General features: G+C 44.2%; 1 protein-coding gene across 8 annotated transcripts in view; it reads left to right on the top strand.

Annotated features, from left to right (window-relative positions):
- LOC108940304 (microphthalmia-associated transcription factor-like) overlaps positions 1–15,712 on the top strand; it is a 40,515-nt gene that overhangs the window by 6,780 nt on the left and 18,023 nt on the right. For 4 of the 8 annotated variants that reach the window (XM_029248828.1, XM_029248822.1, XM_029248826.1 and 1 more), the window contains exons 1-2: positions 5,960–6,109; positions 11,506–11,746. In XM_029248828.1, the coding sequence (XP_029104661.1) occupies positions 6,054–6,109; positions 11,506–11,746 (297 nt within the window). In that variant the 5' untranslated portion in view covers positions 5,960–6,053. Of the gene's footprint in view, positions 1–921; positions 1,118–5,959; positions 6,110–11,505; positions 11,747–15,712 lie in introns of those variants that run through there. The other 4 variants (XM_018762375.2, XM_018762393.2, XM_018762359.2 and 1 more) reach the window with 2 other exon arrangements.

Genomic DNA, 15,712 nt, shown 5'->3' with positions numbered 1-15,712 from the left:
GTTCTCTTTCACCCACAAGATGTGTTCATACCATGCATCATAACTGTGGGTTGTTTCACAGATGCTTTTATTCAGGGGGATGTACAACTTTTACAGAATGTGTTGGCCATCATATTATAGCCAAAGTTCAAGAAGAACGGTATAGTAAGTGTAAAAGCTACATTGGCTTTCATAACGTAAGGAGTAGGAAACGGATCGTTTTTGCCGTTCATCTAATAAACTCATATCACACTTGAGGATAATGAAAATGGAGAGCTTCTGATAGTAAATGTGTTTTGACCCAGACTGATTGCAGTGCAGAAGGTGTCCTTGTGGGAAAGAGTCAGTTCCATGGGGACTGAGGGTACTTTCAGGTAAGGAAATCTCTCTGGGGTGCCCCCCCGTGCTAAGTCCAAGATAGAGGACAGCGTCCGAGAGACAGCGGCAGGTGCTCGTCTGAGACGTGGGCCAGGGACTGTGTAAGCACATTACTGCGTGCTTAGTCACCGCGGGAGGCTAAACTCAAGGGTTCCTCCTGTTATCTCATGGTGTTATTGTAGAAGCAAGGAGGGATGAAGATAACAGAGGACTGGTCTCCCTTAGATCACTAGAAAGTTGAGTGTACATGTGAAACTGTACCTTGTCTACAACCCCTCTGCATCTACTGTGGAAACAACACTTCCACTGTTGATGTTTAGTTTTCGTTGTGGAAGATAACCGGCTTCAAGGTTGGGTTCTTTCCAGCTGCCGTTGGGACATACGGACAACTGGCGTGGCGACGGTGCCGTAGAGGAAGACGCGAGGCCGATGTGGTCGGATATCTTACACAAGAGGGTGGCGAGGATGGGAGTGTATTTTTAAACTCCAATTGTGCATAGAAACACTTGAGTCATGTAGTGGTTCCTGTTTTTGGTGACAGTGCTGAAGATACGGAATAGATTTTTCCAGCCTTTATGTTGTAAAAATAATTTGCATGGGTGACGCCCGTCCCTGAGTCAAAATCACAAGGATTTAAAAAAAAGTTCTCCTAAAAAACAGTTGTAGAGTGATAAGGAGTAGCAGTACTAAAAAAAAAACTGAAGCCCGTCGTATAGGCAATAAACTGAGGCCCTAACTGAAGCTCCGTTTACGTATGTCGGTATGTATGTCTGTACACGTGTGTTATTTAAGATTGCTGAAATGATTGGTCAGTTTGTGTCAATTAACTGTATGTGGAAGAGATACATTACTGTTGTAAATGGGCCAGTATCGTCCTGTGATTGATGGGCTAGTGTTTGGCGTTGCTCATTGGTTGATGCGCTAGTGGTTAGTATGGATGAGTGATTGAGGTGCCAGTGGTTGGGGTTGATCATTAATTGATGTGACAATGGTCAGGATTGATCATTGATTGATGTGCCTCTTGTTGGGATTGATCATTGGTTGATGTGCCAGTGGTTAGTATGGATGAATGATTGGGGTGCCGGTGGTTGGGGTTGATCATTCATTGATGTGACAGTGGTCAGGATTGATCATTGATTGATGTGCCTCTTGTTGGGATTGATCATTGGTTGATGTGCCAGTAGTTAGTATGGATGAATGATTGGGGTGCCGGTGGTTGGGGTTGATCATTAATTGATGTGACAATGGTCAGGATTGATCATTGATTGATGCCTCTTGTTGGGATTGATCATTGGTTGATGTGCCAGTGGCCACTGTTGATGAGTGTTTGATATACCTTTGCCTAGTGTTGATGAGTTATCATTGTGCCACTTTTCAGAAGTGAATGATATAATGACTCTGGCTATTATGGAATTTTAGACAAATGTGCCCATAGCGAAATGAGTGGAAAAGTAAAACTTCTTTCATTCCCATGGTTTGAAATAGTGATGTCAGACTCCATGAAGGGTTGATCTTTATGCTGTTTATTGTTGTAATTGCTGCACTTAATTAGAGTTTTGACACAGCCATTTCCTTAATGGCTGGATGACTTTTTTTTTTCCATAAATTACAAGGAAAACAGTGCAATGCATCTGAAAGGGTCAGATGTTTTTCCAGAGTGATTTATGGAGTATGTGGCAAATTATCAAGCATTTTAAAGCAATTAAAGTATACTGATTGGGGGGGGGAAAAAAAACAGTATACTTAATGGCCTGCTACCTTTTCACAACCCTGCTCTAAAGCAGATGTCATGAGAAGAATTTCACCATTTTGCACAGAGTAGTTGAGTTGCTCTTCAGAGAGTTTATCTTTACCATTTTCCCCAAAGAAAAGCAAAGACAGGGATTTTGAGAGACACAGTGAAAGAAAAGCAGAGGGAAAGAGAGGGGGGAGGGAGAGTTAGCATACGACTCATATCATCTCCCGGAAGCTCCAGCTCAGCAGGTGCTTTTAAAAGCCTCAACTGTACAGTGTTGACCACAGAGACACTGCAGTAAACTTCAAGGAGCACATTGCTCACGATGAAGATTACAAGGTAGGCGAGTGGAATCCCGTTTTCTTCACTCATTTCTGTAATCGGTCTTCTCTGTGGGGGGGGGGATAAAAAGAATTAATAAAAAATATGTAAAAACAAAAGGTTTCAGTGAGAGATCTCAGGAAAGAAACTTTTACCTATAGTATTGGTGAAAGATTTGACTCCTGGTTCTGTAGTTTATTCCCCCCCATGAGGCATTCTGCTCATGAGTTTGATGAGGACATCAGCTGACATGTTTTCCCAGCTCTTCTGCAGACACTTTATAGGAAACTGGGTATGCCTTTGCTTTCGGTCTTTCTTCCAGTCCATCTCCTATTCATAAGCGTTGCCCAGTGATCTGGTAAATTCACTTGTTTAATTGGTATGTTGTTTAAATGAAATAACTACTGTTTGAAAATAAGATGTTGCTTTTTTTTGCTGTTTTTACCCCCCAACATGTGTTGTCATTGCTGCGAAGCACGTGCTGGAAGACGGCGGACTGGAGAAGCGTGTGTTTACAGTTGGGCTCCCGTAGAGAGGGACATGGGTTCTCTATGAACTCTCTGCTATGAAAGCACTCAGTGGTACCTTCTAGAAAACCATACAACGCCACTAGTGTACTTTTGTGTTTTCAGGCAGCGGGAGAACGGTTTCTGGCACCCCATTAAAAGGAAGTCCCCCGAAAGACACTTAAATGTAGTGGTCTGTATACATAGATTAATCTAAGTGTACTGATATTTGCTTTATGGTGCTAAATGCCAATGTTTAGTTTTCAACAAAAATCATTTTATAAATGACACCCGGTGAAGCTAATTGAGCTCTGCAGTGAACGGCTGATCCCAGTCACCCAGTTAAGATGTTTGGAGATGCTCCTTTTTTCTGCCAGTTTTGCAATGCCACGATGTTCTTACGTTTTCCATTTAAACAGGCCAAAGTGCTGAAGAATAACTCTCGGTGGCGGGGAGAAGTAACGCACTAGTATAAATCAGGTTTCTGTTTTATAGGGCTGAAAATGCGGACGGAGATTGCCACGTGTTAAGCAATCCTTTCCTGACAGTTACTGCTGAAGTAAATAGGAGAATTCTGGTAATTTCAAAAGATACGCTGCCTTCTTGGCTTTGTTGCCTCTCTTATTAGGGGGAATTCCAGTTGTAGATGTCCAGTCATTTATCCCTTGCGTTATCTACGTGTTCGGTTACCGTTCATTGCCGTTCTCCTGGCAGTGACATGTGTTCCATTCACCGGTATTCAGTCCTGCACCCTGTCGGTCACGTGTCTCCATTAAAGCATCCATTTGCCCCAGATAAAAGGCTGGTGTTGTGTCTCTGTCTGGTTAGATCTCATTTCTCCAGGGGGGGAACCATGGTCCTAGGCTGGAGAGATCCATCTAGTGCCTTGTGTGGCGTTTAAAGGTGATGCGACACCTTAGATGAGAGAGCGGGCGGTTGGGGGGCCTGCGGGGGTCAGCGCTTCCCACTAACTGGAGATCCTTCCAGCGGGGATGCTCCCTCTGCCAGGGATGGACGTGGGGCCTGCCGCCCAGACAACTTAATGTCTCTTTCGCCTCAAATTCCACAGCGTGCCAAGCGGCTGATTTCGAACCCAGGCTCAACATTAAATCTTACCGTAAGGCAGAGCACTGTGGAAAAAGCAGAGGCGGCCAGATGTGTCGGTCGACTGGAAAGAGCACTCGTTCTCCGCGAAGGGAGGCTTTGTTGTGCTCGGAGAGACGCGTGGTGCTGCTTGCTGCCAAGTTTGCCGGCGTCCCCCAAGCCGCAGCCACAGGCACCGCCTGGGAAGACAGTCATGAAGGTGTAACACTGAGAGGAGAAAGAGCTCCCTCCCGTGTACAGAGGGGATCATTGCACATCACTGGCTGTCCCATTACAATCAATAGATAATGGGATGCTGAGATTTATCCTTTTATCGAGCCACAGGGTCCCCATTTACATTACATTTCCATTTATGTAGTAGACTGTTTTCTCCGATGAACTGTGTAATCAGCCCACACACCTCATTCACCCTGGTGACTTACACTGCTAGATACACTACTTACACTGGGTCACTCATCCATACATCAGTGGAACACATGCTCTGTCACTCACACACTACAGGTGAACAGCATGTCTTTGGACTGTGGGAGGAAACCAGAGCCCCTGGAGGAAACCCACACACATCGGGAGAACATGCAAACTCCACACAGACTGTGCGGGGATCAAACCTACATCCTCTCGCACCACCCGCCTGCTACGAGACACCTATAGAACCCTTGGCAAGGGAACATAACCTGAATTTCTCCAATTCCTTGCTGCATAAACAAGTGAAAACTGTAAGCCGCTGTGGATAAATGAATCGTATAATCAGTATAGTGATTGTCCACAGTGGTAGTGAACCGGTAAAGAATATGGCCTCGAATGTTGCTTGTTCGAGTCCCAGCAGGGGTTTCTCCGTCGTACCGTCAAAATGCGGTACTTGAACCGAATTCCTCTGGTGGAATGTTCAGCTGTATGAATGAGAGAAATTTTAAGTTATGCGGGGTAAGTGTCAGATGTGCATTACGATAGCGGCAAAAGTGAAATGCCACGAAATGCATAGCGCTGACTTTGAAAACAAAATTGCCCTGCTACAGCTACGCGTTTTACCGATGTCTTTCGGACACAGTGCATTGCTCAGGGCTCCAGTAGCAGGTTCAGTGATGAGACCAGCCGCGCACCAGCATGCACCTGCCTGCCGCAGTTAGGGCATGGAGCTGAAACGCGGTCCGCAGGATGTTAGTGCGCCTGTCAGGATGGCGCGTGCCTTCGGAGCCGCCGCACGTTCGGCTCGCGGGCCCCGTAGCGTGCCTGTCCCACCCCTCGGTCACGGCGGTTGGCAGGGACGTTGGAAACAGCCCGGTATGCGGGCGACCGGCGGTCCGGCAGCTGCGCGTGTGCCCGTGCCTCTCCGCAGGGCCCTAGCGCTAGCTGGTTTCGGGGAAGGGTCCCACTCGTGATGTAGAGTGCGGGTTCCGAAACTGCCCGTCGCCATCCCCCCCACGGGTTGCTTCCCGGGGCGGGAAACGCACACCTGAGAGGGGCAAGGGTGAAACAGACAGTCGGTGAAATGCTCCGGTTAACGTCAAGAACATTTGTTTCCAAAACACTCGTAGCTGTGTCCTGCTTTTGTAATACGCTTGTTTATTTGCATCCGCTCACTATTTGTTTAGAAACGGCAAGTTATCCAAGGCCTGTGCGAGTGTGTCTGTGGCGTGCACGAGAGCATCCATCTTTTACCAACCCACGAGAGCCTGTGCACACAGGCGTTTCTCTGTGTGTGTGCTTTCGTGTGTGTGTGTGTGTGTGTGTGTGTGTGTGTGTGTCCGTACGAGTACGGACGGACGGACAGACTGCACCCGCAGGTAGGCGGTGGATTGAGCAGGTCTGTCGGACAGCCCATTCGGCATCCCCCCCATGTTCCCCTCTGTCTGGCCGTGCCGGGATTGGAGTTGCCAAGGCCGATAGGAGCCTCCCACCCCTGACACACACACACACACACAGACGCTTACACATACACACGCTCACACGCGTACGCACGGCTCTGCAGCACCAGCATGACTTTCATTGCCCTCCAAGGGCAGGCAGTGCACCTTCAGGGTTGGTAAAAGATGGAGGCTCTCGTGGTTCGAGTGCCCAGGCCCTGCTCCTTCCACGGTTATGACCTGTGAGTACCTGCAGGGTTCCAAGGCAGGCTGGAGTGCTGTGTCTGTGTGCGCTTGCGTTGGTGTTTCGTGCGAGTACGAGGACGCACGTTAGACGGTGCGCGTGCTTGTGTTCTATAAATACGGCTATGAACTTTCCGTCTCTGCGGCGGCAGTGCTGTCGGGACGCGTCGTGTCTGCGCGGGCGGTGCCTTGCGATGCGTCTCTGCGAACGTTTCGGACAGCTCTCGACGATCACATCCCGCAGGAGAGCAGCGCCGTCGCCCTGGGCGTGCGGCAGAAACCGACACATGGTACCGCATGAACAGATGGAGGAGACGCACTCAACTCCCAGAATAGTTTTCTTAGAAAACACGGTTTGTGCGCGTTCAGCGTCGAGCGCCGCGTGCATCCGTGCGGAGGATTACTCTGTAAGGCGGCCGCCTTCAACTGATAAGTCCATCGGTTTGATCGACTTCTCACTGCTATGCCAGCCCATTAAAAACTGATCGATTGCAGAAGTTGATTAAAATCACTGCTTCTCAGTATTCCCGACCGTTGCCTTTTTATTCAGACTTCTGTGCGCGCTGCTTAGACGAAATACTTAGATGCATAGTTGCATAGATGAAATAATGTGTGCATTCTGGGAGCCGCGTGACCGGTGTGGGCTGATGAATTCAGGGGTCTCGCCCGTTCCGAATCGCAATGCTCAGCTCTCCCATGCGGGGAACAGCGCTCGCTTTCTGCTGCGGCTGCCCCAGGTGCGGGGTGGGACCGCGCGCCCATTGGCTGCGAGGTGTGGTCGGCCACGCGGGACTGGGCCCACATTGTGTTTATAAACACACACGGCATTGGGCTGAGGAGGTGTGCTCCAGCAATGCGCTCAAAAGTGGAAAATTACTCCAAGCACGCAGGACAAAGAGGGCTTTTTTTTTTTTCTTTTTCTTTTTTTTTTCATTCGCGCTATATATAGCTCTTTTGTGGCTTGCTTAAAGAGGGCAGTTTCAAGGACTCGGCCGTTTCTTTGTCGGACAAGAGGTGATAACGTGTCCTGATCCAAGCTCCGAGTCCCGCCGCAACTGAGCAGGCATCTTCCAGCGCAGTAGATTAACCCGTCTGTGGCCGTAGAAGATTCGTTCCGTGTTTTATTCCTATTTAAGTCTCGCTGTCAATTTATAGGAAACTCCTTCTTAAAGCACTTGCTCTGGGTGATGGTGAAAATTTCCATAAATTGTGGAATTTGGCAGTCGCCGGTGTTTCATTAATTCCCTCAGTTGTGGTACTAATTAAATCTTACATTTTCCCATGGGAAAATGTATGTTGAAATTGCATAAACTTTTAGTCTTATTCTTTATTCAAACATAATGGCAACATGCGGTTGCAAGTGGTTTGCACGCACGCGCGCACACACGCACACACCAGGCTTTGCAATGTGTGATCTCTGAACCGTCACAGGTGCAGCATGTAGGTGAGCGGGACGAGTGTGTGCTGTCATTGACAGCCAGGTGAGTGCAGTGGCTGGAAAGAAGTGCCTGGCGAAGACTAACAGAGGGAGGTTCTGTTTCATTTTGATGGAGAACATCTCCTGGCAAAGCTCAAGGGCTCGAGTAGCAGCCTCACAAATGCAGAAAAGTTTACATTTACCGGTAACCACATATGGAGGGTACTTTCTCTTAGGCCTAAGACAATAACTAATTTCCTGTTTGAATATTAAAAACTTTTTTTCGGTATCACTGTTGCTACTGATTCTTCATTGCTACCAGAGTTTTGAGCTCAAATGAAGGAATTAATTTTTATTTTTTTTTGCTTTCAAGTTGGTTGATTCCATGTTGCCTCTACCTCTTTGAGTGCCTGCGGCAGTCATTCCATTCCTTTCCTTTCCTTTCTCTCACCGAACTCTGTCAGCTCCTTTTCCCCCCTTTTCAAGTTCTCACTCACTGGAAGCTGTGTCATAAAGGGGGTGATACTCACACATATCGTGACGATGTTTAACATTACATTTTAAGGCTGTCCCTGGCATTACCACAAATACCAGGAGGTGGGAAGGGAAGGGAAAGGAAAGGAGGAAAATACTTTATTAAGCCTAAACAAAAATTGCATACGAGGCCCCGAGTATTTCACCAACCTCACCATCTGACCTTGCAAGGATTCACTGTTTTCACCCTGTAAAATCAGAGGCTGTGTATCCGTACATATAGAAGTGTTAGAAAATTCATATCCTTTTGCTTTCCTATTGTGGGAGGAAACCAGCACTACGAAGTGCCCCACATTTATATCCGTAAACAGTAATATTAATACAAAAGAAATATTCATGACAGCTCCAATAGAAACTTCAACCATTTCTGTAGACTCTATTTTGTCTGAACAAATTAAATTTTACTATGGTTGTATTTCATTTACTGATTGTGAAAAATGCCACATTTTAGTTCTACATTTACTTCTTAATGTTTTTAGAAAGGGCTTTTTGCAGGAAAAATCTATTGGTCACAAAACACTAAATATCTGTTGGCGATGGAAGGTTCGGTCTTTTTATTAAATCGATCAGTAAACCTAATTCAATGTATTTAATATTCCGGCAAACGGATTCTTCATTTGTGTTGGTTCATCTGCTTGCTAATTACCAATCCATTTCAAACTGTCCAGCCTCTAATTGGACTGTAGTGTGATAGGAGGACAGAACCCAGCACACGGTTCTATATGGTGTAAAATCAATCCCTGCTGTAGGGTAGCAGGTACCATAATGGCTGGGGCAGCTGCATTTGTATCTGAAGGACCCAGATTTAATTCCCGCCTCCTGCTGTAGTACCCTGCAACTCTTGTATTCATTAGACCTGTTTCACACCTCTGATGTTGTTTGTATAGTTTTGAATCCATCGTTATTCTTTTATGCTGTACATTAGTATAGTAAGTTGTGGTGGACAAAGCCGTCCAATAATAATGCGTCGTAGGAAAAAATTAATAGACTTCTATATGAAAGTACTTTTTTCTTTTCAAGTTGCTTTATTTAGAATGAATTACTCTGTAAAAACAAAAGTTTTTTTTTTTTTTTTTTTTTTTTTCTTGCAAAACTGCATTTGCACTTTTTTAATGATTTGATAACATGGGGTACTTTCACAGCAATAGAATACATTTTATTTACGTTGTTATTTCTCTGAGATGTACATCGCTTTGGAGAAAAGCATCTGCTAAATGAATAAATGTGAAGGTAAATTTTCTAATGGTGTGTACCAAAACAGCCCACGGTATGGACCTGACTCACCCGAGCGAATTCAGAATATGAAGTACATTATAAATCCAGTGAATTGTTGTCTGAAACAGATTATTAGTAGTAAAAGTGGTTTTCAGAACAACGGTGCTTGGACAGTCATGTGGAACACAAATCATTTTAACTGCTAAGCTTGATGATTCATCAGTATTAATCTGCTGTGTCCTGCAGATTCATACTAACAATGTTATAAAACATAAATTACATACAATTTTAGTTCTATGATGTTGTGAATGACTGCCTTGTAATTTTTAAAAAAAAAAAATAGACGTAAGCATTTGTGTAAAGTTAGCCATTTGGAAAACAAAAAATCCCTTATGCAGACTAATGTTGAATGTGCCCACGGTCAATATAACCTTAACTGATGTGAAATAATAAATTTTTGTGTTTACATCACAAAACACAAGAGTACTGTTCTTAAAATAACACGGAATCCGAATGCATTCAAAGCAGTTGCTGTGATGAAAAAGTGGCTTTGTTGCCCTGGGTGCTACAGGGTACAAGTTGGCTAATAGTCGTCGTTTGAATGTTCTTGCTGCAGGTGAACTGATAATCGGAACAGGCTAACTTTTTGAAATCCCGGTACGTTCGAATGCAGTTCGATAAGAAGGGGAAGTCGTTGAGCACGAGTGTAATATAGCGTGCGAGTGGCCTGCATATAGAATAAATGCACTCTGTTCGAGAATTTCTCCTGGAGTAGACGTTTGCTTCTCAGCTGAGGTTTTGACATGGGGCAGCACTACAAAAGGCTGTTCTTTATGCACTTTTTTTTTTTTTTTTTTCTTTTTTCCACGACTTCGAGTAATAATCCACCGCCGAAGTACAGATTAACCTGTGGAACGAGACATTCGAGTATTTGTCACATTTAAGTTAAAGGTCCCTTTTCTGCCCCCTCAGATTCCGAGATGAATCAGATTCCAGATTGCGAGGGCCAGGCCCGCAATGATTATATTTGACAAGACTCTTAAGATTATTAAACATGGGAAGTCCAATGCCAAGCGGTTGCTGTGGACCAAGGCTGTGTCTGGTTCGACCGGCTAATTAGTACGATTAGTCCGCAGCTGTGCTGGCTGGAAGTTTCTGTTGAGGGTTCATCAAAAGGATCAGTCTTTTGGGGAATGCCTGGTGTCGACAGCCCCTTTAACCTGTTCCAAGCCCTTTTTCTTGGGGAGAGAAGGACTCTGTCTGGGAATAAGGTGCTAAACTTGGTACGAAGGCAGACAGAGAGCATGTGTAAGAAGAAAGATTCCAGAATCCCAAATCCCTCTCCCCATTCTTTCTTCCCTGAGAGCTGCTCATAAGCACTCTCCCGAATTAATCCAAATTAAGGGGATTTCTCCCAGTGCCAGATATCCTGCACCATAAGAAAATAAGATTAAGATGTTAAATGCTGCTTAAGGAGAGTGGTATTATACCGAAAGCATGCTGCCACCCTACACAACCCTCAAGCTTGCACAATAGCGACTTTCAGCTTGCAGACAAGACGTTGACAATAGTTGCACAAAACTGGATTTGCGTTTGGGGCACACGGGTCATTGTTTTAGCCTCGGAGCAGCTGGGGTCTTTCCGATAAAACGTGGGATGTTGGGGAACATATACGCAGGTCGTGGATCCTGGTCCTGGGAGAGCGTCACTGTGGCGCACACCTTGAGCCCAGAACCCCCCTCCCCACCCTCCACCCTCCAATAGATGATTGCCAACGTGGAGGCCCAGCCTTTGAAGATCTGTGTGGTCCACGCTCAGTCACATGAATCCTCTTGAGCTGGCCACAGGCATAGGTGTTACCGATCCCAGATCAGGTCAGCTTTGCACAACGTTGGTACTCTGCGGATGGCGCTCTTTTAAATAACCTCAATCAGGTACAAAAACCTGACACCACAAAACAAACGCAACCCTTTGTGTATGGAAATAACTTGCAGTGATCTGCCGTGTGAAAACATCAAGACGTGACACAAAAATTCAACTCATCGGGTGTTTCAGTGTGAGACCTTCATGTGTTTTTATGAAATCGTACTTAATTTTTTCACCTCTCCGGTTAACCTTGACTAGTTAGAATAATTTAGACGGGAGGTGCCATGTGTACGAGGCAATTGGGTCCTAACGGAGCATTCCTGCTGCTCTTCCCACCCCTTCTGCCGGTGGCTGCGCCTGCAGTAATCCTCCCGACCAGCATGGCTCCTCCAAGCCCCCGCTGAGCACCTCCGCGATGACATCACGCATCCTGCTCCGACAGCAGCTGATGCGAGATCAGCTGCAGGAGCAGGAGCGCCGCGAGCAACAGAGGCAGCAGGCCTCGTCATTTCTGCCTCACAGCAGTGGCCAGACCCCGGCCATCAACGTCAACGTGCCGCCCTGCCTCCCCCCAGCTGCCCAGGTACCCATGGAGGTGCTCAAGGTAAGCCCCTCGGTCCCCGACTGCCCCGCCTGCTCGCATCCCATGCTCTGGCGTGCCGCTTGCCCGCATCCTGATGCGTTCTCCACTCCTAGGTGTTTAAAAGGGACTGTTGAAGTGTTCCCTGATATTGAACAGTAACTCCACAGCTCAGTTCAGTGACCGTGCCACCGCACAGCAGAATGTAGTTTGTTAAAATCCATATGGGGATTATCTTTTCAGAGAGAATTCCTCTTTAATGCATGCTGTGTTTCCAGCCTTTCGGAATTAGCCATCTTTAATCCTATTTGCTCAGCTACACTGACGTCTTTTCATAGCTTTGATGCCTTGTTAGTTGGGGAAACTACAAACTTGTTACTACATCAGTGCCATGAGGAGAAGAGCGTGTAAATGACTTCCACAATTATTACGCTTTTGAAAGCACACCCGGCTAACAGCATTTGGTAAGGGGTTGCGTTGTGAATTTAAAAAAAAAAAAAAAAAAAAAAAAAAAAATTTTTACAGATTCCTCTGTTTGATGAACTGGCATTTTCAATGATAACAATGAAGAGCGCAAGAGATCTTTGGGCAAAGAACCAGGTGAAATATTCAACAATCCTTTCTTAAGAACTTATACTTCCTCATTGCATTAGGGAGTTGCTTTGTTGACTTTTTTTTTTTTTTTCTCTTTTTTTTTTTTTTTAAACGTCATGTATTTTTGCATAGTATAAGTGCATGCAGGGTTTTCTGGAATTTTGCAGCATGTTGAATTTCATTAAAAGGAAGAACAACATTGCTTTATTATTGTGAGATGTACGTTTAATGTAGCATACACCTGTTTAAAGCATCGAACATTACTTGATAACTTAGAGGTTTTATTGTGAATGGGACCATTTTTTTTATGTTAAGGGCAAATTAAGTTTTATGATAAATTCGGCACGTGTTAAAATATAAGGTGGAAATTTGTGGATTCTGAAAGTAATATTATGGGTTTTTTTAACTGGATACATGCACTGCTGGAATAGGGTTTGCAGTAACAGTAGTATCGTAGTATTGGCTTTGTCTTTACTTGTATTAATTGCACTTGGGTGCAAAAACATCACTATTCACCTTCGTCATGCTGTGAAATGTTAGAGAAAACTTTCAGATGATAGAGGCTGAAGTGCATGGGTAATAAAGAAATCCTGCAGGAGGTAATTTGCATGCACATAACCTCACTGGGTACTGAGGTTGGTACTTGTTGCTGAGTGACTATTAGCGACATGTCCTCCAGATACTTGTACGTTGCTCCATTGAGCACTGTTGCTGTTGTGTTTTGGTCTCCCAGTACCCAGCAGTCTGTTTTGCCCCTGCTTTGTGCTCGAAGTTGTCTTTCTTCCGATTTATATATAATAAATAATGGATGAAATGGCACAAGAATGTGCACTTAATACTGGTTGATGTACTTGTTGATACCCTATCAGCGTCAGCAGTCGCCTGAACTAGGGTTCATGTGACCTGTGAAACCTCTGTGTTGCTGCTGCAGTGAGAGCCTTTTTCTCTATTGAACCGGATGGTTGCAATGTCTCAAATACCAAATTTCAAGAAAGACAGCGAAAACATGTGGAATGGCTTTTGCAGGCACATATTATGCTGCTTCTATATCCAGTAAGACTACATCAGTGACATTTATGTAGCAGGTCCTTGTGTTTTGACATTATAGCACGTTTTCAGTTAAGAACTTAAAAATTGATGGTTTTGCTTTTTTCTTTTCTTTTTACAAGATTCATGAGACATGTAAAATTGAGCATAGCTAACATAAATGTATCTCTCCTGCACTTTCTCTGAGAACCTATAGTGTAGTGCTTGGAGGTTCAAGTCCCATGTCTTGCTGAAAAGCTAAGCTAAACCCTAGATACTTACCCTGAACTGCTTCAGTAAAAGCTTACTCAGCAGTCTAAATGGCTTAATAACTATAGGTAACTATAGGTAAAGTTGCGTGGAGGAAAATGACGAATAATTGTGACGAGAGGGCTTGGGCTTTGTTGAAATGAAATTCCACAATAATCATAGAGCCAAAAAAATCCTTATAATAAATCGCATTTATGAGAGAGAAAAAAGCTAAATTAAGATACATGAATTACACTGGGATGATCGGTATGCTCCTAGTGGTATTTTACAGTGGTGTTTTAGTATTTTATATATTAATCTTCTGAAGTAACAAGTTGGCTTAATTGAAAAGTTTCTGTTGCTTTGCACGAGCGGCATTCTTTTCAAAAGCGGTAAGAGTTCTGATTTATTTTTAATTTAAAGTTAAAGATTGCGTCATCCCTTACAGCTGTAGTTTCATAATGATACTGTAAACATGTTTTGATACGGTTCACAGCAAGTTATTAGTGTGACCAGTGACCATGCTGTATACACCAGTCTCTTTTAATCTGTGATGAACCTGTAGTTTGGCAGTACGCAGCACAGGGATTCCTGGAACTTCCACACTTTGCGTTCCCTCATGCCTTCAGCATCTGTGAAGCTCTGCCCTCTTTTTCTCAGTTCTGGATATAATATCCCACAGATTTCAAGCGATAAATTGAGAAATTCTTTTAATTCAGCAGGGGCTTAAGCACATATTTCGATTGTGTGATTTACGGAGAGGAAAGGGCGGCTCTGGCCAGCGCTGCGAAGCGGCTTGGGGTGCCCGTCTGCGGCTCGATTAGCAGAACGCTCACAGAGCTACGCAGGCGAGCGAAATTAGCTTAGTGCTGCCAGGGGAAACTGCTGGACCTTAAAAGTGAAAACATTAAGCTCAGATGAATTTGGCTAAAGACCGATTGGTTCTTTAATTAGCCAAATAACCTTTGACCTCTAAGAATAAGCAAGGGATCGGTTTATGGATCAAGACAAAGGTAAGCACTGTCTGACCTCACACTGAACGCTAATTCAACAAAGAATGCTCATAATTAGGCCCGCTACTTTCCTTCCATGGCATACTTCAGGAACATTAGGCTTCACCACGATTCCGCAGTCGTATATTTTCCCGATACCAGCGTAAACGTTGCTTAAACACAGAAGTATTGTTGAAAGTGGTTTGAATGTGTCATGGGACATAAATAGTGTCAAGAACACTTCACATGTGCATAAGTAGAATAAACCGGCATTTGCGTTTTGTCAGTTTAACAGAATTCATCTGTGATTTTCAGAATTGTATAAAAACTGTTGCTTTTTAAATAGCCAGCTTTTATTTATTTTTTTAAGCATATTTATTATGTGTGTTTATCATTCTTGCAATCACATTCTTATTGAAGTGCATTGTGTATGATTTTTTTCTCAGGATTTTTTAATCTTATTTCAATTTCGATGAAATCCAATGTTATGTATGGATATATTCTTACTTCCAATTCAGATTTTGTACAGCTTAGCCTAGTGAGTGTCTTCCTCGGTTATTGAGACTGAAGGCCATTAACCTTTGCTATACTGTATATCCCCTTGATATTACTTGGTATTTGCAGTAGCAGTTTTGTAGGTTTTGTAGGTAACCAAAAATGTCATAACTTTTTGTAGATATGAAATCAAATGAATTCCTTTGTTGAATGTTTGATACACAGGGACAAAAGCCTTTCAGACTTGCGAGAAGAACATGGTCCAATTGACAGGACATGTGATTGAATTAACTTGGACACAGAAGGTTCTTCACTTTATTGTCCAACTTTTTTACAGTACAAAGACAAGGTGTTTTTTTTCTTTTCATGTGACAGATCTCCATTCCTGGAGGTTTTAGGGACCTGCTACCTCTCCCACTCGTACTGTTCTCCACCCAGCCGTGCTGATCCTACATATGTATAGTCAAACCCGTTAAATCTGTTCGCTTGTGTCACCCACCACTGATACAGTGTTGATTACACAGGCAATTAATTTACTTTTGTTAAAGAAAGGATTTCCTATTTTGTCTGTTTATAGATTTGGGGTGTCTCTTGGTACATCTGGCATTCTATATTCGTAAAAGAATTTCTCATT

Source organism: Scleropages formosus, chromosome 2 (assembly GCF_900964775.1).
Source record: "Scleropages formosus chromosome 2, fSclFor1.1, whole genome shotgun sequence".
NCBI classification, from domain to species: Eukaryota; Metazoa; Chordata; class Actinopteri; order Osteoglossiformes; family Osteoglossidae; genus Scleropages; species Scleropages formosus.
Note: the sequence above shows the minus strand (reverse complement) of the source record. Positions and strands in the feature narration are given on the sequence as shown.